General features: G+C 43.3%; 1 protein-coding gene across 2 annotated transcripts in view; it reads left to right on the plus strand.

The window, feature by feature from the left end:
- Positions 1–874: 874 nt before the first annotated feature.
- The window catches only part of LOC119967303 (histone deacetylase 2-like), a 94400-nt gene continuing 67410 nt past the window's right edge, over positions 875–27864 (plus strand). Inside the window, exons 1-2 of one of the 2 annotated variants that reach the window (XM_038799649.1) lie at positions 875–980; positions 24110–24148. In XM_038799649.1, coding sequence (XP_038655577.1) covers positions 890–980; positions 24110–24148 — 130 coding nt within the window. In that variant the 5' untranslated portion in view covers positions 875–889. The remainder of the gene's footprint in view (positions 981–24109; positions 24149–27864) is intronic. The other variant, XM_038799650.1, reaches the window with a different exon arrangement.

Below are 27864 nucleotides of genomic sequence, written 5' to 3' on the forward strand. Positions count from 1 at the left end.
GAGAGGGTGAAGAGAGAACAAAGGGAAGGATTGTGGTAGAGTGGAAGCCAGAAGAGATTAAATGGCAAAAGAGTTGGTGCAGGATCAAAGTGGTAAGACAATTCTGCGTTTGATCTCCATGATGCAGATGACAGCTATGCAGGACACCATTCAGTACACAAACCTGACCTTGTGCTTTTGTAACCTCATTTGTCATTTTAATTCTCCACCATGTTGACCATTCTGTCCTTAAATTCTTGTAGTGTTCCAATGAAGCTCAACATATGTTTGTGGTACAGTACCTCATTTTTCCATTGGGCACTTCACAGCTTTCTTAAGCATTGAGTTCTGTAATTTCAGACTGCAGTTTTATTTCCTTTTACTTTGCAGGTTTTGATTTTACTGTTGGTTTTCCCTTGTTTTTGCTTTTGATGGTAAGTTGTTCATTGTTCTCTGGACTCAACTTGTGTTTCCTTTGGCCTTGCACCATGAACTCTTATTTCATCTCTCTTGTCTTCCAGAACCTTTCCTGTCTTATCACAGAACATTTTTCTTCTTCCCACACTCCAGCATTTTCTCTTTTTTTAAAAATTTCAGATATACAGCATCTGCAGTATTTTGCTTTTGTTTCAAATTAGGGAACCTTAATGATTGTTGCTCACTTGAAGAAGTTAGGGTAAACCCTTGTATCAAACTTTGGTTACACAGTCGATGCTCTGTTGTCGACTCCACATTTACAAAAAAGGGATATAGTGTCACTGGATATAGTGCAGAAAAGAATGAGGTGGATGATATTGCAAGTGAGATGTTATAACTCAAACACTAAACAGGCTGGTCCTTTTTTCTTTAGGTATTGTAGATGTGGCAGCTATTTCCACTTGGGGGAGTATCTTGAACTGGGACAATAGACATGGTCAGTGATAAATCCACCAAGGAATTCGAGAGAAACTTTACTCCGAGTTGGTGTCAGTGTGAATTGGGGATCAGCTGGAGTAATGAAGGTGAATAGTACACATGTAATTAAGGGGAAATGCAATAAGTATGAAGTTTTATCACTTATTTTGGCAGCCTTGGTCGTGTGAGATATTGGTTTGCGCCTTGGTGGGCAAAAAGCACAATCTCTCGAGTTGTAATCTCTGGATTACTCTTAGTGCCAGGTGCTATTGAGTACAGAAATAGGGGAATAGCACAGATGAATGCACAGTTTAAGAGTTGGTGTAGGAAGGAGGGTTTTAGAATCCTCGACCATTGGGACCGTTTTGGGGGAAGGTGGGACCTGTACAAGTGGGACGGTCTACATCTGAAGCAGAGCGGGACTAACATCCTTGCTGGCAGGTTTGCTAGTGCTGTTGAGAGGAGTTTAAATTAACTCGGGAGGGGGACGCAAACTGTTAGCAGAATAGGGGCACAGCACAACACAGAAAGCAATCGTGTCAGAGGGAGTTGTTGCTCTTTTATCAGATCACAAGATGCGAGTACATTCCAAATGGCCACATAACCAGTATATTAGTTCAATTATTGTTTATTATTAAGCACAGGCTTGGTTCTGTGCGTAATAATCTGCACGTGGCTACTTATTAAATTATGCCTAACAACTGAAATGAACTTTACTTAACTTCCAAGTGACCAGCTCTGTGCAGGTTAGATAAGGCCTTTATCTGGATCCTTACTTGTGACGGCTGGAGGTCGTCAGGTTGGTCTCGACTGCGGCTCGTCCTTCAGGTAGCGATCGCGGGCCCTTGAACTTGGCTGGTCGATATGCTACGATTGGTGAGGCAGAGGCCGGTCCCAAAAGAGGCCAAATACTGGTTGCGCAGTTCTTCTTATCCACCGATCTTGCACGCTCTTTTGGGCAGTCCCAACTCGGGATCCAATGCATCAATAGGGTTTTGATCACCCTAATCGATTCTGACCAATTAGGGGTGGGTACCTCGATGGCTGGGCGGGCCCTAGCTGCTCTTTTCCAAGGCACGTATGCACTCCCAAATACGGTAAATAGGCGCCCCCGAGTCTGCTACTGCTGCTATGTTTCAATCTGTGTCCCATTGTCATGGGGAAATTGGTGATTGACCTTTAGCAGGTGTGAGTTTCTTTACAGGTCTGGTTTCCCCTGCATAATACACAGGGGCTGTGTACAGTCTGTGTCCCAACCTGACCATAATTACCATTATCCTCTGCGGGCGGCCATTTTAGATGGCCACATATCCATCCTTTTGATCTTGAACGCGAAGCGTGGTGGATCACAGACTCAAGCCCATATCTGCCCTGCTTTGCCTAGTCACCTGTTGGTCACCTGTTGGTCAATTTGGGTGCTACTCTACTCTATCCTAAATATATTGCACAGTTTTACCTAAGTCATTATTACATACATTCATCAAAGTTAAATCATTAATACCTACAAATTTCTTTTGTAAGTTAAATTCATTTACGACAGTTCATTTCTAAGCTAACCTACTCCCATGCTGCTTGCTCATACATTTAAGGAACTTATTTACAACACAATTTTAAACCAGCAGCATCCTATTTCATTCTACCTATCTTAACAGTAAAATAAAGGCACAAATGGTTTATTTCAGTTTATTTCAGTAGCGGTTGTTTACATTTGTTCACACATTGTCAGGGTACCTTCTTGTTGGATTCCAAAAAGGAAAACTCGGGCCGTGTATATCTGTGGGTGAGAGGCTTTTGCTTTCCATTTGCGGAGCTGGCATGTGAGGACGACAATATATATTACCGCAGTCAGGAGGAGGGCCTCGACTGTGCAGGAGAGGGGTTTCCAATTTGCCATGTCTTCCCACCAGGTGGGCGTTTTGGTGTCGTTTTCTAACAGTTGTTGGGTGGTATCCTGACTGTGGTGATCTTGGTTCGTCGGGTGGTTGGGGCTGGCTTATGTCCTATCTGGATTCTGTGCAGGACCAAGTTACCTTTAGTGAGTGTCCCGGGACAATTTTGTCCGATTCCCAATCCTTTCCCTAGGCTTCTCTTTAAACATCCAATTTCGGGACACCCTTCATTAATAAATTCCCACCAATCCCCTTTTCCGGTTGTGCTGATGTAGCATGCAGATGTGGTCCCGTTGAGCCTTTTGTAATTGCCCTTTGATTATTTCACCCAAATCGGATGTTTATGTCGGGGTTTATCCATGAGTACCGTCCTCACATTACCCTGCACTAGGTGGTGCAAACCATAGGTACCCTGAGTGTAACAGTTTTATATTATCTTGTACATTTAGCTTATCCTGTATGCTGAGTCCGGTGGCTCCGATCATCAGGTGTACGATGAGCATCCTTCCTGGAATCATTCTGTAGTTTCTGTTGTGTGTGTGTTCCTAGGGGATCAAGCATAGTATCGTGTTATTACCCTTGTTTAACATCTGCATTTATTTCTCTCTCTCCCTTGTTCCAATTATCCGTTATAATTGAGTGTCACCATGTGTGACTCCCCTATATTTTGTTTTAAATAAGTTTAGGAGAGAGACCAGAAATTTAAAGGGATCTGGAAAAAAAGTAAAGAGATCAGGGTTCAGATGGTTAGGTGTTGTGGAAATACATTCTTCATCCCACAACCAACCTGAGGGTAGAGAGTCAGGGTTGAAGCGAAGATTAAGGCCTGCTCAGGTCAAGGTAGTGTGCTGAAAATCATTCCAGAGAGCTTGGAGGTGTCTTGAGGTGAGTATGGGCCGCGACGGGTGATGAATGTGTGGGATCCCTGGGTAGGGCGAGGAAAATGCCGTTTGTCCACTACCCGAGCTTTACTTGACCAGTTTTGGAGTCCTCGGGCAGGGTGGGGATCAGTGCCGTGTCTCCCTACCTGAGTGACCGTGAAGAAGGGAAACGTGTGTGTTCATGTGGGTGGGATTCTGTGCAGAATGTTAATTTGGCGGTATGCTATATTGCGGGTGGCAATTCTGCGGTGTACTGTTATGAATGGAATTCGGGTGCCCCCGTATTGAACCGTGAATTCTGCGGTATACTTGTATGAATTTGATATGGCACGTCGCCGACGTGCGAGTCGTGCTGAACCGGTAATTCAATTATCTACTTAAATGAGTTCGATTTGGCGTCTTGCCGACGTAGGAGTCCTACTGAGCGTGAATTCTGCAGTGTTCATATACGAGTTTGAGGCGTGCGTCTAGCCGACATGAATTAAAACCAGGGGTTGAAAAAGTAAGAAAGGTTGCGGAAGAAGAAGGAAGAAGGCAGGCTCCATATGAAATTGGACACCTTAATTGTCAGTAGGTGTCCGCTTCTCATTATCTGGACACCTCAGATATCAGCTCAGAACAGTGCATGCCTCAGCTGTTCTGTTAAATTCCACAAAAGAGGCTTATCCCTTGAATCATCCACCTCTCCTGGGCACCAGACTCGCGCCTGCAGTTCATGACATTAGGTGTGCTGGGTGCCGCGTGGGCCTGTGAATTGTCTGATCCGTCATTGCGCACCAGTCTGCGAGTAGGGTCACTGTGCCATAGTGGAGGGTTGGGGTTGTGACGTAACGGAGGGTAATCATGGTCTGTGGTCACGGAGGTGGAAGCGATGCTGCTAGGGAGTGGGGATAAATCGGTGGTGGGCGCCAGGCAGGCATGGGGTCGAAGTGAAGCAAGCCGTTGAGGTGGGGAGAGTCAAGCCAATCATTTGTCTCAAGTGGGTCGGGTGGATCAGTGTCCTGTAGGGGATCTAGAACGTTGCGGGGGTCGCTGTCTTCAGAGAGATCGGTCAAGTCGCTAGGGTTACTGGCGAGATCCAGGAGGTCATCATCTGAGTCAAGTTCAAGTGTGAAGGCAGCCTGTGTGGGCAGGGCTATAGGAATGGTTGGTTAGTGGGTGGGATGGCGTCCTCTCCCATTGCCAAGTTGACGTGGTGGGCGTGATTACATTGAGCTCCATACGTTTTCAGTTAATTGATGTGGAACCAGCCAGTTTTGCCGTTAGGGTATGCTATCTTGTAAATGGAGGGGCTTACTTTGTCTGAGATGACGAAGGTGCCTGTGAATTTAGGGGATAGGAAGGAGCTTGGGTTGTACAACGAGATCATAACTTGCTGGCCGACTATTCTATAGAGTGGACCTTTTTGTCAAAGTAGGCTTTCCTCTGCCTTTTCCTAGCGCCTAGTCGGACAGCAGCAGCCAGTTGTGCCACTTTAATGTTCTCTGTGACCTGCTGTACTGCTTTTTAGTGGGTGAGGGCAGTTACTGCAGGATTGGCCAAATCGAATTCTAGTAAATACTCAATTCCTTTCATGGGTCTGCCAGTCATAAGTGTGTGGGGTGGGGGGTAAAGCCTGTGGGCTGGAAATCATGTTCCTAATAAACACGAGGGCGAAAGGAAGCACTGTGTCCCAAGTGGTGTTTTGCTGCACCGTTTTCCACATAATTGATTTTATAGTGCGATTCATGCACTCGACGATGCCACTGGATTGGGGCTGGTACGCTATATGAAAATTTTGTTTAATTCCAAATATTGCCATTATGTTTTGCATTACCCTGCCGGTGAAGTGGGTGCCTTGGTCTTACTCAATGCTGCATGGAAGACCCCAGTGCGTGAATATTGAGGATCAGAATTTTCTGCTGTAGCTTTTGCTGTGTTGGATCGGGGGAAAGGTTTCGACCCATTTGGTAACGGTATCGATAACAACCAGAACATATTTGCAAGCATTCCTGCAGGAGGGGAGGGGACCAATGTAATCGATTTGCAGGTTTGTCCAGGGGCCTTCTACAGGTCGGGTGTGTCTTAATTGTCCCTTTACATAACGATCGGGATTGTGTTGGGCACAAATGAGGCAATTCTCAACACAATGGGTGGCGTCGCTTCAATTCAGGCCATCAGCACAAAGTTTTTAAATGGGCAATGGTAGTGTCTATTCCCTGATGTCCATGTCCATCATGGAACTGATATATTAGCTGATTTCTGTCCTGGGTGGGGACCACACAAACTCCTGCCTTTAAAACTATGCCATCCTGTATAGTGAGTGTGTCCTTCCATTTATCATAGGGGGGCTGGGTAGGTGCTGTTTAAAACTTGTTTGAGGGATTCGACTGCATTCTGGGCTTGGAAAAAGTCTGCGATGTTGGTTTGGGATACCCGGATTGCATGCATTTGCTCGCCTTCGGGTGACTGCCAGAAGTGACCATTGCGGGTTCCAGCTTTAGCTAAGGCGTCTGCCTTGCAGTTACCGGGTGGGGAAGTGCGGTGATGACTTTTCATTTTAATTATGCCGTATAACTGGCCGGTGGCTTCTTTAAGGATGTGTTTCAATAATGGGAGCTGAAGGTAGGGGTTTCCCGTCGGTGGACACAAAACCACGAGCTTCCCATAGGGGGAGGAATTCGGTCAAACTAGTGCAGACATACATGCTGTTTGAGTGTATGTCCGCAGGTATTGAAAAAGACTCCGGGTGGGCGATTACATAGGCTATGGCTGCAAGTTCTGCTGCTTCTGCCCCTTGATGTCCTGGCAATTTTAAGGCTACTTCTTCCAGTGAACGTCCCTGTGAATCTTCCATATATATATATATACTGCATCCAGTTATCCTAACCCCATCTTCAATAGTGGAGAAGGAAACATAGATTTTAAATGTGTCCCCTGAGTGTTTGGAATCTGGTTTCTTGCTGCCTATGCATGGCTGTAGTGACTTGGGAATAAAGGGTCCTGTGTGGTGTTTGGCTGTAATGATCTGGCACTCGTGGGGTTCCTACATATTGTAACTTGTCCGCTAAGACATTCGTACGCTTTACAGAGACGTCTCTGCCTTGTAGTAGAACATAGAACATAGAACAGTACAGCACAGAACAGGCCCTTCGGCCCTCGATGTTGTGCCGAGCAATGATCACCCTACTCAAACCCACGTATCCACCCTATACCCGTAACCCAACAACCCCCCCATAACCTTACTTTTTTTAGGACACTACGGGCAATTTAGCATGGCCAATCCACCTAACCCGCACATCTTTGGACTGTGGGAGGAAACCGGAGCACCCGGAGGAAACCCACGCACACACAGGGAGGACGTGCAGACTCCGCACAGACAGTGACCCAGCCGGGGATCGAACCTGGGACCCTGGAGCTGTGAAGCATTTATGCTAACCACCATGCTACCGTGCTACCCTTAGTAGTAGTGTCCAGCGCGCTGCTCTGACCTGGCTAACTGAACCGTCTTTAAGTCTACCATCCAACAGAAGCTGAGTCGGTATGCTCGGTGAGAATCGTGACCGGGTTGAGGCCTGTAATGTATGCGAAATACTGAACTGCCCAAAAGGCTGCAAGCAGGTGCCGTTCACAGCCAGAAAAACCTTGGGCGAAATTCTCCGCCCCCCCACGACGGGTGGGAGAATAGCGGGAGGGCCTTCCCGACATTTTCCCCGCCCTCCCGCTATTCTCCCCGCCCCCCCGCCGAAGTCCCGACACGAATCGCTGCCGCCGTTTTTTTACGGCCGGCAGCGATTCTCAGCTGTTAGATGGGCCGAAGTCCCAGCCCTTTCCGCCGTTTTCACGAACGGCAAACACACCTGGTCCTGCCATTCGTAAAAACGTCGTGACAAACTCGCAAAAAATAACCATGGCACCGATTGGCACGGCAGTACCACGGCCGTGCCAAGGGTGTCATGGGCCCGCGATCGGTGGGCACCGATCGCGGGCAGCGGGCCCGATGCCCGCGCACTATTTGTCCTTCCGCCGCCCCGCAGTATCAATACGCGGGGCGGCTGAGGGGCAACCCGGCCCGCGCATGCGCGGGTTTCGCGCAAAAACGCGATGACGTCACCCGCGCATGCGCGGCTGACGTCATATGACGCGTCAGCCGGCGCTAACTCCGGCAAGCGGGCTTAACGATTTTCGTTAAGCCCGACTTGTCGGAGCCTCCAACGTCGGGCTGCTAGCCCCGACGGGGGACCAGAATCGGTCCCCCGTCGGGAAGGGGCGCGCTGCCGTAAAACCCGCCCGGGTTTTACGGCAGTTTTACGATTTCTCCCGTTTTGGGAGAATTTCGCCCCTTGTTCTACAGGGTCTAAAACTCTAGAAACATAGCCTACTGGTCCTAATCTGTCATGTCGTTCTTGTAGGAACACTGCTGAATGGGTTTGCTCTGTGGTTGATGCTTCAATGGCATATGGCAAGTCAGCGTCCGGAACTTGTAAAGCAGGGGCTCTTGCTAATGTGCGCTTTAAATCGTTTACTGCATCTGTGAGCTGTGGAAGCCAATTCCAGGAGGTGTTCTTTTATAAGATTTCTGAGAGTGGGGCGGCTTTAGTGGCAAAACCATCAATGTGATTCCTGCAGTATCCTACCAAACCTAGGAATGAACGGAGTGCACTTACATTACGGGGCAGGGGCAATTTGATGATGGTGTCTATGTGCTTCTGCTAAATCTCCCTTTTTAAAAAAATGTTTTTATTCTCTTCCTTTTTCACATTTTCTCCCAAATTTACAAGCAAAACAAAACCGGGTGGTGCCCCTGATGTCACTTGCATCGCTTTTAAAAAAAAATATTTTTATACCCCTTTTTCACATTTTCTCCCAAATTTACACCCATCAACAATAAACAATAATCAGCAACAAATATGTCAATCCCCATAACAATAACAATGATTCCATCCTCCCACCAACCCCCAAACATTGGCCCGCATGTTTACATAAACAAATGGCAAAAAGGAATCGGGGATTACTCATAGTCACCCTTAATACACACAGCCTCTCCTCCCCCCAACTAATGTTCGATGTTATCCAGTTCTTGAAAGTGCATAATAAATAATGTCCATGACTTGTAGAACCCCTCCGTCCTTCCCCTCAGTTCAAACTCCGCCTTCTCAAGAGTCAAGAATTCCAACCGGTCCCCCCGCCACGCCAGGGCACAGGGTGGCGAGACTGCCCTCCATCCCAACAGGATCCACCTTCAGGCAATCAATGAGGCGAAGGCTACGATATCTGCCTCCGCACCCGTTTTCAACCCTGGCTGGTCCGACACCCGAATATGGCCTCCCGGGGACCCGGGTCCAGTTTCATATGCACCATCTTGGAGATTACTCTAGAAACCTCCTTCCAGTAATTCTCTAGCTTTGGACAGGACCAAAACATATGAATGTGATTAGCGGGGCTGCCTCCGCAACGCTCACACACATCTTCTATTCCTTCTTCCTTCAAAGAATCGGCTCACCCTCGCCCACGTGAGGTGTGCTCTGTATACCACCTTCAGCTGTATCAGCCCCAACCTCGCACATGAGGTGGAGGCATTTACTCTCCAGAGCACCTCACACCAGACCCCGTCCTCTATAACCTCTCCCAACTCTTCCTCACACTTCGCTTTGATGCTCAATCTCCCTTTTATTGTGGGTGATAAATGTCCCTAAATAGAGTACCTTCTCCCTCATTATTTGGGCTTTCTTGGGGTTTACCTTGCATCCGCTGGAATGGAGCAGGGCTAGCAGTTCAGCTAGCAGAGCCGCATGCTCGTCCTTGGTGTCGGTTTGCAGGAGTAGGTCATCTACATATGTACTAGGCATTTGGGGCGTGAGAATTTGGAGAGACCAGCAGCTAATTGTCTATGGAAAATGGAGGGGGTGGTTGTGGAAACCATGTGGGAGACATGTCCACGAGTACTGCTGACCTTGGAACGTAAAAGCAAATTTATATTGGCAAGCCCGGTCTAAAGAAATGGACCAGAAACCATTGTTAATATCTAGCACCGTAAAATATTTTGCTTGCGCTCCCTGTTTAAGCATGGTCGCCAGACGCGTGGCAACAGTGGGGGCTGTTAAAGGGGTTACTTTATTCAATTCGCAGTAATCAGTTGTGAGGTGCCATCTGGTTTTTCAAGCGGCCAAATCGGAGCATTGTTGGTGAATGCAACGGGTCCAGTAAACTGTCTATTACCTTGAAGATTTTGTTCGCAGCCTGCTGGAGAATGCCGTACTGTTTCTGCGATTTGGGGTCTGGGCCTGAGATCATAACATCCCCCGATATTTTCCCACAATCGTGTTTGTGTACGGCAAAGACGTTTTTGTGTTTGTTGAGCACCTCCCTGATGGTCGTGTCCGTGCTAATTGCTGAAGGATTGAACCAATACACCCCCACTGAGCAGATCCTATTTACCTAATAGCCTACTGATAGCGTTACAGGGGCCTTTGTTATTGTAGACATCTGCCATACACACCTATTTACGTGGTCAAATGAGAGATTATTAGCGTTCATGAAATCCATTCCTAAAATGTGCTCTGCGGTTGGGGGGAGTTCGACTAGAATGACCGAGTGATTAGTGGCTATGGTTACCAGGTGGACAGGTATAGGGGCTGTAATGTATCCTTCCTGCATGTGCCCAGTAAATCCTCTTAGTGTGATGGTGTCCGTAATTGGCCAGGGTGTTTTGATGAATAGGGCGGACAAATTTACTGTGATCCCGGGAGCCTCCTGTGTCCCAGGGAAAATCCACCAACTGACCCCGAACTTTGCCTGTGACTACCAGCCTTCCAACATTGTCCCAGCGCGTATCACAGATCCACGTTGGGGATGCCAGACACCGTCAGTCGAGAGATTATAGGCCAGATCACCTGTGCGAGCGTTTATGGTATGCATGGGGCGAGTGTTGCCTTCAAGCTGACGTGGGTGGCGATTGTGGTCGGGCCTATTGTTTCTTGGCGGGGGTTAGGGTGTCCCTGTGGTCTTTGGTGTCAGTTATAAGTTGCTGGATTCTCTCTGCATTCGCGGGCGCAGTGTCCCGATTGCCCACAATTGTAACATGACCCTCTGGACGCTTGGGGGTGGACCTGGTGCTCTGGTGTATTGCTCTCTGAGGTATTGTTCCGTTGGATATTGGTCCTCTCCTCTGCCCTCATTTATCCATGTGGGTTCTTGACTAGTCCTAACTGGGTGCATGGCACCTTCTAAGCCATTCCGTTGTATTTGTTCCTGCAGCGACTGTTCCCATGCCCGAGATAGACTCCTAAGTACCCATGCTTCATTCTCCGTCTGCTCTGCTGGGTCGTAGTTTGCCAAAGCTTTCCCACCTGCTTCTGTGGCATGCAAAACTAAAGTGCGGGACCATTTAGTAGTGTCTTCATAATCTAGGTTAGCACGGTTTAAATCCCTAAATACTGCCTTGAAATGTATCCAGAGGCGACCGGCAAAGGCAGTCGGATGTTCCCCTTTCCTATGTCTACATTTGTTCAAGCCCTCCACTGGATCCCTTTCCTACATTTTGGGGCTCAGGTCGAGCTGATCGTATGGATTGGCCAAGGCTCATCACTATTAACTTCACCTTTTCTCTTTTGTCTAGACCATACATGACTTTCTGTTGGCGTACTTCTTCAAAGAAGTTATGCGGGTCTGCAGTGGGCTCAAAGGTTGTGATTTTGTTACATGCGTCCCTTAACTGGGTTACCGTGAGTGGGATGGTGTAGGTAATAGCGGGGCCTGGAGTATTCCCTATTCTTCACTCTCTAGTGACTGGATTCATGGGTGCCGGGGCAGTTTCACTACTCGCTGGGGTTGGTGCCTGCTGGTGCGGCTGATGCAGTTCTTGCTGGAATGGGTTGCTTTCGACTTCCTGTTCTCTCCCCATCAGCCGTCTCTTCCTCCTCTGTCCCTGCTGTCCTGAGGGTACACACCAATCCATTTTGAACCGAAAGTAGTGCCTGTAATCTTTCGATCTCTCTCTGGCACTTGGTGTGGTCAGCGGTACTTTGCCTTTGCTCCTTAGTGGACTGGGGGAGCATTCTTAAAGCTGCCTGTAAATTGGCACAGTTGTCTGTTAGCTGAGTGACCTTTCGTTTGGTCTTCTCTCTTACCAAGATAGCACCTTGTGTGTCCTGTTAGGCCTTGTCATACTGGGTTTGGAAGCTGCTAAAATGGATTACACTGGACTGGTGGGCACGTTGAATATCCGTGATTCCCTATCCTTAGCGGCTAACATCTCCCGGAGCTTCTCATCATTTTTCTTATTCTCCTCCTCCCTCTTCTCTATTAACTGACCCCGGAGCGCCTCCACGGCCACCTCAGTTCCTCTCAACTGAGCCAAGCGGCAAACTATTGCCATTGGCTTCTTACAATTTGTCGCATTTTTCTTGTAAATGCTACAGAAATCTTCCCACCAAGTTTGTCCTATCTTCCCGGAACCTGACTCTGTGTTCGCACAGAAATTCGCCCGTAGGGGCCATCTTTTCCCCTTTAAGTATTTTGTCAACACGTCCTCCCGTACGGGACACTGCTCTGACATGTCGACTACCTTAATCTCAGTTTGCTGCTGCGGATTGATCATCTTCACTAACAATTGCGTTGCCATTTCTTCATGAATTTATTTTGGAACGGGGGAACAGGGAGTCGATCGAATAATGGGTACAGCTTATGGCTATATTCTGGTTCACAGTCCCTCTGGATTTACGTGCAAGTCTGCAGAGTTTACCCTATCCTCTCCTGTTAGTTACGCAAAAAATGAATAGGGTACTCTAAAATTAAAAAATAAATGTTGGTATGTAGGTACAGTTCACCGTACTTTAAAATTAATACTGTTCAGTCAAAACTCCGTTGAGGTTAAGATGCTTCTATACACTGACTGCATTGCAAAACATAGGTGCAAATGAAAGCTCCCCTAGGGATGGCATGTGACGTAGTGGTTAGCACTGGGACTGAGGCGCTGAGGACTCTGGTTTGAGTCCTGGCCCTGGGTCATTGTCCTTGTGGAGTTTGCACCTTCTCCCCGTGACTGCATGGGTTTCACCCCCACAACCCAAAGATGTGCAGGGTGGGTGGATTAGCCATGCTAGATTGCCCCTTAATTGGAAAAAAATAATTAGGTACTCCAAATTTATGGAAAAAAAGAAAGCACCCCTAAAACCTTTTTAAAACGTCCTGCCCTTTTAAACCGCAAGTACTTAGAATCTAATAACTGAATATTACTTGTGCAAGTCTTGAGCACTTCTAATTCATTAGCATCAGCAAAATCTTCTGTCAATGCTTGAAACATATCTATTGAAAATTTTACATTAGTATGTGGTAACGATAAAAATTGTGTCTGATAATGAATAAGTTAAATTGTATTGAATTTGTAATCAATGCAATGAGTTATGTATTTTTCTCTTGGTGTTTTCTGCTGAGAAAACGCTGAATGAGCAAAAAAGAAAGCTTAGAATAAGAAAAAGCCATGCAGCCATTTGCAAACTGGTCAAGAACTGTAGTCTGGGTGCAAATTGAACTTGTTTTATAAACTTTTTATTGTTTCCGCTGAAATGCATTTGAAGATTGCTGATTCTAAGAATCTTCTGTGCACCTATGCATCCACAGTATTTTATTCAATTTAAAAAAAAGATTTGCTCTAAAAATATCCGTTGATATATTTGCGTGGTCATAGAAACATAGAAATTAGAAGCAGGAGGAGACCCTTTGAGCCTGCTCCGCCATTCATTATGATCATAGCTGATCATCAAGTTCAATGCCCTGATTTCGCCTTCCCCCCCCCCCCCCCCCCCCCCCCCCCCCCATATCCCTTTAGCCCAAGAGCTATATCTAATTCCTTCTTGAAATTACACAACGTTTTGATCTGAACTACTTTCTGTGGTAGCAAATTCCACAGATTCGTCACTCTCTGGGTGAAGAAATTTCTCCTCCCCTCAGTCCTAAAAGGTTAACCCCTTATCCTCACCTCTGACCCCTAATTCTGGATTCACCCACCATCGGGAACATTCTTTCTGAACCTATCTTGTCTAATCCTATTAGACTTTTCTAAGTTTCTATGAGAACCCTCTCACTCTTCCAAATTCCAAAAATCCTTACCGACTTAGTCTCTCCTTATATGGCAGTCCCTCCATCCCAGGAATCAACCTGGTAAACCTTTGCTGCACTCCTTCCATAGCAAGAACATCCTTCCTCAGATAAGGAAACCAAAACTGCATGCACTACAGGTGTAGCCTCACCAATGCCCTATTTAGTTGCAGTAACACATCCAAATTCCTCTACTCAAATCCTCTCGCTATGAAGGCCAACATACCATTTGTCCTCTTTACTGCCTGCTGTATCTGAGTGCTTACTTTCTGGGACTGATGCAAGAGGGCAACAAGGTATCGCTGAATAACCGTCCTTCTCTGCATCCTCCTCACAGCTCACCCTCCCACCCAACTTTGTATCATCTGCAAATTTGAAGAATACATTTAGTTCCCTCATCTAAATCATTAATATATAATGTGAACAGTTGGGGTCCGAGCACAGACCCCTGTGGTACCCCCCCTGCCAATCAGAAAAAGACCCATTTATTCCATTGTTTTGCTTCCTGCCTGCTAACCCATCTTCTTATCCATCTCAATACATTACCTGTAATCCCATGCGCTTTAACGTTACACATCAATCTGATATGTGAGGCCATGTCGAAACTCTTCTGAAAGCCTAAATAAACCACGTTCACCAGTTCTCCCCGGTCAACTCTACTAGTTATAACTTCAAAGAATTCTAATAGATTTGTCAAGCATGATTTTTCTTTTGTAGATCCATGCTACTTTGTCTGATTACACCACCACTTTCCAAATGCCCTGCTATGAAATCCTTGATAATTGACTCCAGCAACTTTCCTACTACCGACGTTAGGCTCACTGGTCTACAGTCTCCTGTTTTCTCTCTCCCTCCCTTTTTTAATAGGGGGTTACATTCGCTACCCTCCAATCTGTAGGAACCATTCTAGAGCCCAAAGAATTTTGGAAAATGACTACCAATGGATTTGCTATTTCTAGGGCCACTCCCTTAAGTACTCTGGGATGAAGATTATCAAGTCCTGGAGATTTTTCCACCTTCAATGCCATTAATTTCCCCCAAATTATTTATTTACGGAAACTAATTTCCTTGAGCTCCTCGCTAAAACTTGTGCTCTCAGAACCGGTACTTTATTCATGTCTTCCTTTGTGAAGACAGAAGCAAAGCATAAATTTAGTTCCTCAGCCATTTGTTCCCTGTTATGAATTCCCCTTTTTCTGACTGTAAGGGGCCTACATTAGTTGTTATTAATCTTTTTCTCTTTACATACCTATATAGTTTTTATGATCCCCACTAGTTTACTTTCAAATTGTATTTTCCCCTTCTTAATCAATGCTTGGTTTGCCTTTGCTGAATTTTAAACTGTTCCCAGTCCTCAGGTCAATTGCTTTTTCTTGCTAATTTGTATGTAACTTCTTTGAATCTAATACTATCTCTAATTTCCCTTATAAGCCATGGTTTGGCCACAAGTTTCCTTTCTATCCTTGCGCCAAATAAGAATAAACAACTTGGAGTTGACCTATTCATTCCTTGAATTCCTTCTATTGCCTGCCCGCTGTCCTTCCTTCAGTAATGTTTCCCAGTCTGTCATAGCCAGCTCATGCCTCAGACCATCATAGTTACTTTTATTGAGGTTCAGGACCTTGGTCTCAAAATCAACTACGTCACTATTCACCTTGATAAAGAATTCTACCATATTATGGTCACTCATCCTCAAGGGTTCTCTCGCAACTAGATTGCCAACTAATCCTTTCTCATTTCACAATACCCAGTCCAAGATGGCCTGTTCCCTTGTTGGTTCCCCAACATACTAGTCCAGAAAAACATCCCGTATACACTCCAGAAATTCCTCTTCTATTGTACAGTGACTAATTTGAATACAGACCCAGAGTTCTCAACCACTCCTCTTATGACAAACCCTTCATTCCTTCATTGTTGTGAACCTCCTACGGACCCTTTCCAAGGCCCTTAGATATGGGGCCTATAACTGCTCAAAATACTCCAAATAGGGTCTGACCAGAGCCTTTTACAGCCTCAGCAGTACATCCCTGCTCTTGTATTCTAGCCCTCTAAAATTAATGCTAACATTGCATTTGCTTTCCTAACCGCCGACTGAACCTGCATGGTAACCTTGAGAAAATCGTCAGCTAAAGTTTCTAAGTCCCTTTGTGCTTCAGATTCCCGAAGCCATTCCCCATTTCGAAAATAGTCTATACTTCTATTCTTCCTACCAATGTGCATAACCTCACACTTTTTTCCACATCGTATTCCATCTGTCACTTGTTTGCCCACTCTCCTCGCCAGACCAGGTCCTTCTGCAGCCTCCCCACTTTCTCAACACTACCTGTCCCTCTATATATCTTTACTTCATCTGCAAATTTTTCTTTTTTGTTCTTTTTATAAATTTAGAGTACCCAATTCATTTTTTCCAGTTCAGGGCAATTTAGCTTGTTCAATCTACCTACCTTGCACATCTTTGGGTTGTGGGGGCGAAACTCATGCAAACACAGGGAGAATGTGCAAACTCCACACGGACAATGACCCAGAGCCGGGATCGAACCTGGGACCTCAGCGCCGTGAGGCTGCAGTGCTACCACTGCGCCACCGTGCTGCCCTTTAAACTGCAAACTTAGCAACAATACCCTCAGTTCTTTCTTCCAGATCGTTAATGCATATCCTGAATAGTTGTGGTCCCAGCACTAACCCCTTCGGAAGACCACCACTAGTCACTGGCTGCCGTCCTGAAAAAGACCCCTTAATTCCCACTCTCTGCCTTCTGCCAGTCAGCCAATCCTCAATAATGTCAGTACCTTGTCCCTAACACCATGGGCTCTTATCTTATTTAGCAGCCTGTAGGGCATTTTGTCAACGATTCACTTGTACTTGTTTCAGGGCCATGGATGTTGTTCGGTAATTATGACGTGATCATTCCGTTAAAAACTCAGTTATTCCTGATTACACCAGCCACGAGTACATCAATGTTGCATCTTGTGGTGAGTGAGGGGATCTCCTAGAAGCTTCTGAGTTTCTGTGTTTTTGCTTTGCGTATTTAGCTTTTCAGAATTTGCTGTCAGATTTTCTCCATTATAATGGTGAGTACTGATAGTCTCACTGTTATCTTGTTGCAAATGCTGGATCATTGAATTCAAAACTTTTGTCTATTTTCAGATCACTTCATGAGCTGAAATCACTTTATAGCTCATAAACCTTCTCCAGCCCTATATTCCACGTTGCACTGTCCGCTCTGAGTGTAGGCCAGTGTCTCTACTCTCTGATCTTTACCCTGTTTTGTACCCTAAAGCTCCTCCACCTTGCTGCATCCCTTGCCATCTTCAAAAGTCTCCTCTAATCTTAATTATTTGTGCTTTTGAGCATATGCCCGACCTTATTCTCGAAACCACTGTCCAGACCAGTAGGAGTGTAAGTGGCGTGAGATAAAAGCTGTGGCAGCAGAGCAGGCCGCAGACCAGGAAGAATGAGAGCTGGGCAAGAATGGAGTGGGATAAAAGGGGCAACAACAGAGCAAACACAAGATCTGATCTGATCTGATCTGAGTGGAGTTGGATAAATGATGCTGTGCAAGACCAAACTCATGATCAGCAGGAGCACAGGCAGAAATTGAGAATTATGCCAGAATCAATGTGGCGCGGAAGGAGCAGCAGAACCTGAGGGAACTAAGATCATTATAGAGGGTAAATATTGAGTTAAGGATGTAAAATAAGGAACTCGAATAATTACATTTGATTTTAAATGTTAAGTTTGTTTTTAAAGTTAAGTTCTACTTCTGTTAAATATAGTTAGTATTCAGTAAGTGGAGGCATGGCAAGCCACCTCAATCAATGAAATGTTCATCCTGCTCCCTGTGGGTACTCCAGAATGCTTGTTATATCCTGGAAAGTCACACATGCAGGAGTTATCTGCTGGATGAGCTTAAGCTCCAGGTTTTCTGTTTTCTGAATGCCATGCAGCTGTAGGTTGTGGAAGCAGAAAGGGAATAGGTGATTACCAGACAGTCAGGAAAGGTCAATCAGGTAGTGCAGGAGTCCTGAGTGCATTTCACTCGGCAACTTGTATTCAGCTCTAAATACTGTTGGGAGTGGTCTGTCTAAGAAATGCAGCCAGTCCAAATTCGATCACAACACAAGTGGCTCAGCTGTACAGCGGGACGAGGAGGAAGATGGATCTGTCCCAGGTAAATTGGAGTTAAAGATTGGCAGGCAAAATTGTAACAGAACCATAGGTTGCCTTTTGAAGAGGAAATGGTTTGGATACAGTCAAGCTTCATTCCCCCTGGCAGAAAGGTAGGGCAAGCAATGCCAGAACTCCCTGGATGATAGTGAGATGACACAGAAAAAGGCAGATGTCAGATTGAGAACAAGGCTGAATATAGACGGTTCAGAGGGGAAGTGAAAAGGGAAATTAGTGAAGCAGGTAAAGAGGAAGTATCAGAAGAGACTGGCAGCTAACATAAAAGACACAGTTTTCTAAAGGCATGTAAATAATATAATGGTAGTAAGAGCTGGAGTGTACTAATTTGGGACCAAAAAGGGGGGTCTACAGATGAAGAGAATGGAAATAGTATTTTGTATCTGTTTTCATCAAGGAAAGAAGAGGTACCTGAGATACAGAATGAGCCATACATAGCTAAAGAGAATGTATTAGAAGAGCTAGCTGTGCTCAAAAGTTGATAAGTCACCAGGATCAGATGAGATGAGTTACTGGCTAATTAATTATCCAATCATTCTTAAATATAGGGGTAGCCATTCATCACTTTCTTTTAAGGACCTGTGTGGCCAACAGTTAGGGGGATGGGGCGGGGATAGTGGGGCTGATAGGGGATTTTGGGTTGTTGCTGTTACTTTGTTCAAATAAAAATGATAAACTAGATTATAGTTAGCGCATGTATGTAAGAATTTTATATTTGGAATAAAATATATATTTTTTAAATATCAGGGTAGTGACTGGAGAACTGCAAAAGTTACACAGTTGTTGAAAGAGTGTAAGCCCAGAAACTTTCGACCAGTCAGTTTAAGCTCAGTGATGGGAAAGCTTTTACAATAGAAAACCTTCTGCCATTCGGGGGTTCGTATCCCTCTATTCACATCCTATTCATGTATTCGTCAAGATGCCTCTTAAATATCGCTCTAGCATCTGCTTCCACTTCTGGCAGCGCGTTCCAGGCACTCGCCACCCTCTGCGTAAAAAAACCTTGCCTTGCACATCTCCTCTAAACTTTCCCCCTCGCGCTTTAAACCTATGTTCCCTAGTAATTGACTTTTCTCCCCTGGGAATATGTCTGACTATCCACTGTCCATGCCACTCATAATTTTGTAAATCTCTGACAGGTCGTCTCTTAACTTCCATCATTCCAGTGAAAACAATCCCAAGTCTATCCAACCTCTCCTCATAGCTAATACCCTCCAGATCAGGCAGCATCCTGGTGAACCTCTTCTGTGCAATCTGAAAAGCATCCTTTGGTAATGTGGCGACCAGAATTGTACGCAGTATTCCAAATGTGGCGTAACTAAGGTTCTGTACGGCTGCAGCATGGCTTGCCAGTTTTTATACTCAATGCTCCGACCAATGAAGGCAAGCATGCCGTATGCCTTCTTGACTACCTTATCCACCTGCGTTGCCACTTTCAGTGATCTGTGGACCTGTACGTCCAGATCTCTCTGCCTGTCAAAGCTCTAATTACTATTTAATTCCCACCTGTATTAGACCTTCCAAAATGCATTACCTCATTTACCGGATTAAATTCCATCTGCCATTTCTCCGGCAAGTCTGCAACCGATCTATATCCTATTGTATCCTCTGACAATCCTCTTCACCATCTGCAACTCCACCAATCTTTGTGTTGTCCACAAAATTGCTCATCATTTTCCTCCAAATCACAGCCTTCCATTCAGAAAAGCACCCTTTCACCGCTACCCTGTCTTCTATGATAGAGCCAGTTCTGAACACATCTTTCCAGCCTGCCTCTGATCCTGTGTGACTTTGCCTTTTGTAGCAGTCTGCCATGAGGGACCTTGTCAAAGGCTTTACTGAAGTCCATGCAGACAACATCCATTGCCCTTCCTTCATCAATCATCTTAGTCACTTCTTCAAAGAACTCAATCAAGCAAGTGAGACACGACCTCCCCATCATAAAATCATGCTGCCTATCACCAATAAGTCCATCTGTTTCCAAATGTGAGTAAATCCTGCCCCTGAGAATCTTCTCCAATAATTTTCCTACCACTGACGTAAGGCTCACCGGCCTATAACTTCCTGGATTATTCCTGCTCCCCTGAAACAAAACGAACAAAGAAAATTAACAGTCAGTCAGGCAAGTATGGATTAATTAAGGAAAACCAGCGCAGATTTATTCAAGGCAAATCATGTTTAAGTAACTTTTTGTGACAGAGTTGCTGTGGCATATATATTCAAAAAGATGTTTGCAGGGGAATTTCCATCGCTTGGCAGTATTCTGATTTTTGGAGCATGATATTCCATTGAGGCCTGTAGGCTGGTCTGAGGATGGGGGAGTTGGGGGTGTAGCATAACCGAGACCTGGTGGCTGTGATCTGGGACCAGTAGGGAGTAGCAAGGGCTGATTGGGAAGGGAAAGAAGGAGCTGGGCTATGGCTGGGATGCAGGCCCTGGTATTTTTCTACCAAATCAATAATGTTTTATAAAGGTTTAGGATTTGAGTCTAATTTAATTAATACTTCTCTTTTATCCATCATCATTACTGTTACTTTATCACCCCAGCTCCCCCACATCTGGGCAAGGTGAAGGAGGAGATGAGTGAGTGTGGGTGAGTTGGGAGGGAGGAAATGAGCGGGGAGCTGATTGAAGAGGTGGAGTATTAGCGAGGGGACTGTGTGTGTGTGTGTGTATATGTGTGTGTACTTAAAGAGGCATTTGGTGGTGGTGGGGGGGGGGTGGTGGTGACGAGCTGTTTACAATGTGTGTGGGTGGGGGGGGGGGTAGAAGAGCTTCACTGAGTCTTCTGTCACAATGGATGGAAAATGAAGAGTTTGGCAAGTACATAAAATAATATTTTTGCAAATTGCTTCAAAAACAGATTTGCATATTTATGTGTCCTAATTAATGTTGATCTGTAATATGCAAACTTCAATAATAGCAAACCAAGTGTTACTATGCTTTTTTATTGCTGTTTATTTTTTTGCTGGCATCTGGGGGTCATATGTTTCAAGTGTTTTTTTTTATATCTATATATTACTTCATAGGATGTGGACATTACTGGCAAGTCCACCTTTGCCCATTCCTAATTGCTCTTGAGACGATGTTGGCAAATTAAAATGGGGTTACATTGTAAAATAGTTTGTGAAGCACTGCCATAATCCTTTGCTTTGCTTTACGTATAACTAACCCAGCAATGTCATATTCTGTTATTAATGTAGATTTGTTCTGTATTAAATGCGCAAACTGTATTTAATGCTGAAATGTTGAGCTCACTTTGGTGATTTTATACCAATCCATTAGGTCATAATCTTAATGGCAAGATCAGAAAAGCAAAGAGAAAACTGGTGTTTCTATCCACTTGAAATTGTAACAGTTCCACCCATTTGAAGTGGCTATTAATACGTGATTCCTTGTCATAAATGGCTATTAATACGTGATTTCTTGTCATAAAAGAATTTCAGACCTTTTTGTCTTTGGCTATTCTCATCCCTGTATTTGATAAAGTGACATGATGGGCATCCCAGCAAAGTTGAAGCCCATGGAATAAAAGGGAATGTGGCAGTATGGATACAAAGTTCGTTGAGTGACAGGAAACAGAAATAGAGGTGAACGTTTCGTTGATTGACAGGGAACAGAAATAGAGGTGTACAGTTGTTTTTCAGACTGGAGGAGGTATACAGTGGGATTTCTCTGGTGAGTACAAGGATGACTGCTTTCTTGACATATATTGATGACATAGACTTGGGTGTACAGACCGTAATTTCAAAAGTTTTCAGATGACATAAAACTTACTTGGAAGGATAGTTTTAAACTTCAAGAGGATATAGACAAGCTGATGGAATGAGCAGATTCATGGCAGATAAACTTGATGCAGAGAAGTGTGAAGTGATGAATTTTAGGAGGAAGAGCAAGGAGAGGCGGTGTGGAATCAATGGTACAACCAAGGGTAAATGCACATAAATTGTTGCAGGTGGCAGGGTAGATTCAGAAAATGGTTAATAAGGCATATAGGATCCTTGATTTTATAATTAGAGGCATAGATTACAAAGAACAAGGAAGTTATGTTGAACCTTTAAGAAATAATGGTTCATCCTCCACTTATTATGCCCAATTCTGGCCACCACATTAGGGTCCAGAAAAGATTTAGGAGAATGTTTCTGAGGATGAGGGGTGCATTGGAGAAGCTGGGCGTGTTCTCCTTAGCAAACAGAAGGTTGCGAGGAGATTTGATTAAAGGATTCAAAGTTGTGAGACAAAGTAGATAGAGAGAAACTGTTCCCTTTCGTGGAAGTTTCGAGAACCCAAGGACACTGATGGAAGATGATTGGGAAAAGAACTAAGGCAACAGAAGGAAAAAACATTGATATTTAATTCAGTTTGTTACAACCATGTTCACAATGTATTTTTAAAATCATTTTCTCAGACTAAAGGTGGAGACTTTTATACTAATATTGGCAGACTTCACCCATGCTCCATTATGAGAATTTTGTTTCCATCTTTTCACACGTTTTTCCCTTTGAAAATTGTACAAAGTAGCAGAATAATTCACAGGCTGATAACAGTGTGATAGGCTGTAACATTAACTCCCCTTCCAGGGCAATAAATGTAAAATGGTTTAATTATCACTGTTTTATAACCTGTAAACATTATTATTTACATAATTACTGTACTTTATATGACATTTTTGTTCTTTCACCATTATTATGAAATGACTGGTTGCAATCTATTATGTTCATGTTCTGACTTTGCATAGATATTCCAGATAGGCAGAATGTTTGATTCTTGGTGTGCCTACTTCAATTCTCACTTCAGGCCAATACAGCACATCCAATATGTGATCTGCAATATTACACCACTCTGGCTTCATTAGCAATTTCATACATTACAAAGTTAGAATTGTTCTAGGTTCCTTCGGTCAGCTTGACACCCATATTCCAACTTTGTTCAACCTGAACAGTTAATAATGTCAAATAGCAATTTTAAAAATAAAATATTACAAATCAGTACTCTTTAGGGGAGACTGGGAGCAGTATTTTCAATGTATGCCCTGAAATAAAGGGAAAAAATGTACAGAAGAATCTGCAGCTTTAAATATTAAAATTAGTTTGTTGAAAGGAGAAATTGGTGTAGAATTTGAAACAAATGGGAAGGTGCTATTGAAGTGTAGAGTCAGTGTGGAGGTCTTGCTCTTTGTGTCCCGAATTTTGAATTCACATTAGATATGAATCCTCAGATGAAAGGCTAAATGTACTGTAGATCTTGAAAGTAATTGTACTTTGTGTATGTGTGTGTGCACGTGTGAGCAAGTGGATTGTTTTACACACATATACAATATTGTTTTTCACACCCAAGCTCAGTAAAGCACATCATTGGGTACTTGAAAGGTCATTTTCTTTGTTCTTCCAAGCTCTGATTCATTTGATAAGATTATTTTGAATACAGAGTCACCCCATAATTCAAAGTTGTTTGTTTCAAATTGTTGAAGGATTCCAGTTTTTATAGTGCAAAAAGTCCTTTGAATGAACAGAAATAGAGCATAAAAGAGTCGGGTACTGGTGGTTGCGTTTCTTTATGGTGCTGGAATCATTTGAGGTAAATAAAGAATATACACCAAGTATATGCATGTGTAACATTAAAGTCAATTCACAAAAGTGCACATCATTTCCTATGTACTAAATAAGTCTGGTGACATGGGACATTTCTAAAAGAGGTGTTCAAGGATTATAATTACTCATAAACATAGATTTAAATTAAATTCTAAGGCAGATGATTACCATTTTATATTAACCATCTTTGTTCCCCCAACATACTCGTGAGTGTTGTTCTCTAAACTTAGTTTTTTTTTCCTTTCCCTTTGTGTAATTACATTTTTTTCGAAATAAGAACAGCACATTTTCAACACAATTACTGGTGATTGTTTTTTATCTAAACCTGCTTCCACAAAATTTATTAATTTATATGGCGTTCACCCTGAGCTATTAGTTTCTTTTTGTTGTACAGTGATTTATGCTATTTAATTCTATTGGTGTAGTGTAAATTATTCAAACAGTTATCTGTAATATCAGTGTTCAAATAATCGCAATCTTGCAAAAGTAATTGCAGTTTAGAAACTATGGCCAAATGTGTAATAAATTGAATTTTATTCATATATGTATTTAGACAGAAATTGGTTTTGGTTTTTCAATTACTGCTTACTTAACAGAAATGTTCATTTATCAGGTGTTCACTTAAGTGGAGCTGACAGTACTGATGCTGTGGGTAAGTTTTTAGTTTTTGACCAAAAAATCTGAAGTATCATTGAAATTTGTATGTGATACTAATCTGGAATTCTAGTAATATTGTCATATGTAGCCAGCAGGTTCAAAACAATCCTGATGATTCGCCTTTGCATAGAAATTCAATTTTTTCTAAACTAAATTTGTTTATTAGTAAAAATATAAAGAGGCAGTATTTTTAGTACAGGACTCTTGCTTCTCCTCGCCCAATTGAAACAATTGGAAAGGAGAGGAAACCCCCATATTTGATGGCATTTGTTTTTGTCTCTGGGTTGTGACCTGCTATTTTGTATTTCCTTATGCCAAGTAACTGCTCCAACATGAAGTAGTTCTCAGAAAAATTCAATATTGGCATGGCTTGCCACTGTCAGTTTGCTTTGGAACAGTTTATGTTGTGGAGCAGAATGACTTTTTGAAGGTACCATGTTGGACATTTTATTGGCAGAGCCAAATCTATATAATTAGACTTGTGTTTTGCGCATACAATGTGTTTTCTTTCTGTTGACATATTTTATTGTTCTGATACTGGTTGAATGAAGCTGGTGTAAAAAAGGAATTCAATCGCCTTTAATCACTTTTTTACATAGTCTTCTCAATACTGTGAATGCATATTGATTTTTTTTTTCTGGTTTGTGCACTACTTTATTTAAGTATAATTACTTCATTTGGATTTACGTGTGACACTGATTCAACTGCATTTGACAATTCCAAACAATAAGAATAAGCTTTGGCCTGAGAAACAAGACTTGCTGAGTTTCTTTCCTCTTCCTTCTTTTGTAGTTTCCACATCTTTTAAATGGCCAAGAGGATTAGGATGAGGCTATTACAAATACTGAACTTAAATTTTGGTGCAGCCCTTCCCTCCACCCTTGCAAGAAATATCATAGTTTGCGCTTCCTCCCCGCAATGGCATGGTCGAGATTGGACATTCAACATTTGAGGAAATTGCAACCACACAACCCTATATTTAATTACTTCAGTTCGTTGCTTGCTGATCCATTCATTACAATTTGAGGTATTATATGAAAAAAATGAGGTAATTGAAACATAGAATTATTATTTCTTTTAATTTAGAGTACCCAATTATTTTATTTCCAATTAAGGGGCAATTTAGCATGGCCAATCCACCTACCCTGCACATCCTTGGGTTATTGGGGTGAAACTCACTTAGACACGGGGAGACTCTGCAAACTCGACATGGACAGTGACCCAGGGCCGGGATTTGAACCCGAGTCCTCAGCCCTGTAGGCAGCTGAGCTAACCACTGTGTCACCGTGCTGCCTTAAACGCATAGAATTAATGGAGTAGGAGCAACATAGATGCAAAATTGGCTAAGAGACTGAAAGCAAAATAGTGGTGAGTAGCCTGGAGAGAAAAAGATAGAGGTGTCCCAGTGGTCAGTATGCTCTTTTTGATATACGGTTAAGGGATTTGGGTAAACAGGGCATAATTTCCAGGTTTGCAGATGACATGATACAATGAGGTTAATAGGAGGAGAATAACAACAGTCTGGTGAAATGGGCAGACATGTTTACATGAAATTTAATGCAGAAAGCTGTAAAGTGATGCATTTTGGTCAGGGGAATGAGAAGAGCGAATGAAATAAAATGGTTTTATAGGATGCTCAAGAACAAAGAGAAGGGGGTCAAATCTTTGAAGGTGGCAGGGTAAGTTGAGCAGGCTTTTTTTTCTTTCAAAATAAAAACTTTTGTAAATAGTCATGGAGCTAAACCTGTCAAGGCTTTGAATTACGGATAATTTGAATTAATTGACTTGGATTAAGTAGAAGCTTACTGTTCAGTTGGATTCTAACATTACAGCGACAAAGCTAAATAGCATAGTCACATGTACCCATTTACTTGAATTCCAAGTATGCCATCCATTTGATGTGACTCCCACCCCAGTTAGAGCATACTCTTTCCCCCCCCCCCCCACTTTCCCAAGTCCCTTGCCTGAATGCAAACAATAATTAATATTTGCATCTTGTTTTTATGATTTTTTAAAATTGAAAATTGCAATTACGGAGGTCTGATTTGCAATGAGTTCAGTCTATGTTAAATTGTTTAGACGTGACAATAAAGATACTGTTTATTGTTGGAATTGTTACTTGATTTTATGCCAGTAATACATTTTTGAAAAATCATCTATATCTTGTCTTTACTGGTTTAGCTCGATAGGGGCTGGTTTAGCTCACTGGACTAAATCGCTGGCCTTTAAAGCAGACCAAGCAGGCCAGCAGCACGGTTCGATTCCCGTACCAGCCTCCCGGACAGGCGCCGGAATGTGGCGACTAGGGGATTTTCACAGTAACTTCATTGAAGCTACTGCGCTGTAATATTCTATATATTCTATATACTCGTGACAATAAGCGATTTTCATTTTTTTTTTTCATTTTCATTACAATCAGTTATACTTCTACACTGCAATTAAATGATTTTAATAGATACAACATTTGATAGTTTTAGCTATAAAACTAAGAAAAATCAGTTAAGATTTTAAGACACTGCTATGGCTGACTGTGTAATAGGATTTTAAATTTCCAGTGTCCTCATTTCCCTTCATCTATAAATATAAACAATGGTAAAGGCTTATGGAAAACTTGTCAGCCTTGGTAGTATGTAGAAATAAAAGCTGCTTGATTGATTATTGTTGTGACTGCTGTTTTCTTGAATAAATAGTATGGATTTCCAAATATTTTGGGCTTCAAAGTCACGAAGAACTGCTTGATTTTGTATAAATAGTCGCTTGCGGACATCTTTCTGATATTCAATAATCTATTGTTGGATACTATTTAGAAGCCAACACTGCTTCAGCTTCGTTCTCTGTATTGTTGTGCACGTTGAAGTGTGTGATTGCCGTTCTGAGGAAATGCATTTTTAATATTTAATTTTGGTGGAGTACAAAGAATGCTGCTTAATCATCATAGATCATAGAATTTACAGTGCAGAAGGAGGCCATTCGGCCCATCGAGTCTGCATCGGCCCTTGGAAAGAGAACCCTACTTAAGCCCATGCATCCACCCTATCCCTGTAACCTACACCCCACCTAATCTTTTAGACACTGTTAGGGGCAATTTATCATGGCCAATCCACCTAACCTGCACATCTTTGGATTGTGGGAGGAAACCGGAGCACCCGGAGGAAACCCACGCAGACACTGGGAGGAAACCCACGCAGACACTGGGAGAAAGTGCAAACTCCACACAGTCACCCAAAGCCGGAATTGAACCTGGGACCCTGGAGCTGTGCCACCCAAATGATGGGGAGAATGTGCAAACTCCACACGGACAGTGACCCAGAGTCAGGATCGAACCTGGAATCTCGGTGCCGTGAGGCAGCAGTGCTAACCACACTGCCACTGTTTCCCCTCTACTGGGTAAATATTTGCAATATTTGATCATTCATATTGAGAATAATTTTAAAGAAGTAAGCAATTCCCACCGATAGCCCTTCAATATAGTTAGCTACAACATAAAGCCTCAGTATGTTGAATTGCTATCGACATTTTGAAAATAATAACAATGCATTTTACAGTGCATCTAATAAAGAGCAATGCCTTGGAGAAAGAAAGGAATGGACGATAAGTCTTAGGGTTACACTATGTAAGCATGATAGATGACAAGAAACAATCTCTTGGGTAAATGAGCTGTTCGCATCAAGTTAGAATGACCGAGTGATAAATGCCTAGTGATAAATGTAA

Source organism: Scyliorhinus canicula, chromosome 6 (assembly GCF_902713615.1).
Source record: "Scyliorhinus canicula chromosome 6, sScyCan1.1, whole genome shotgun sequence".
NCBI classification, from domain to species: domain Eukaryota; kingdom Metazoa; phylum Chordata; class Chondrichthyes; order Carcharhiniformes; family Scyliorhinidae; genus Scyliorhinus; species Scyliorhinus canicula.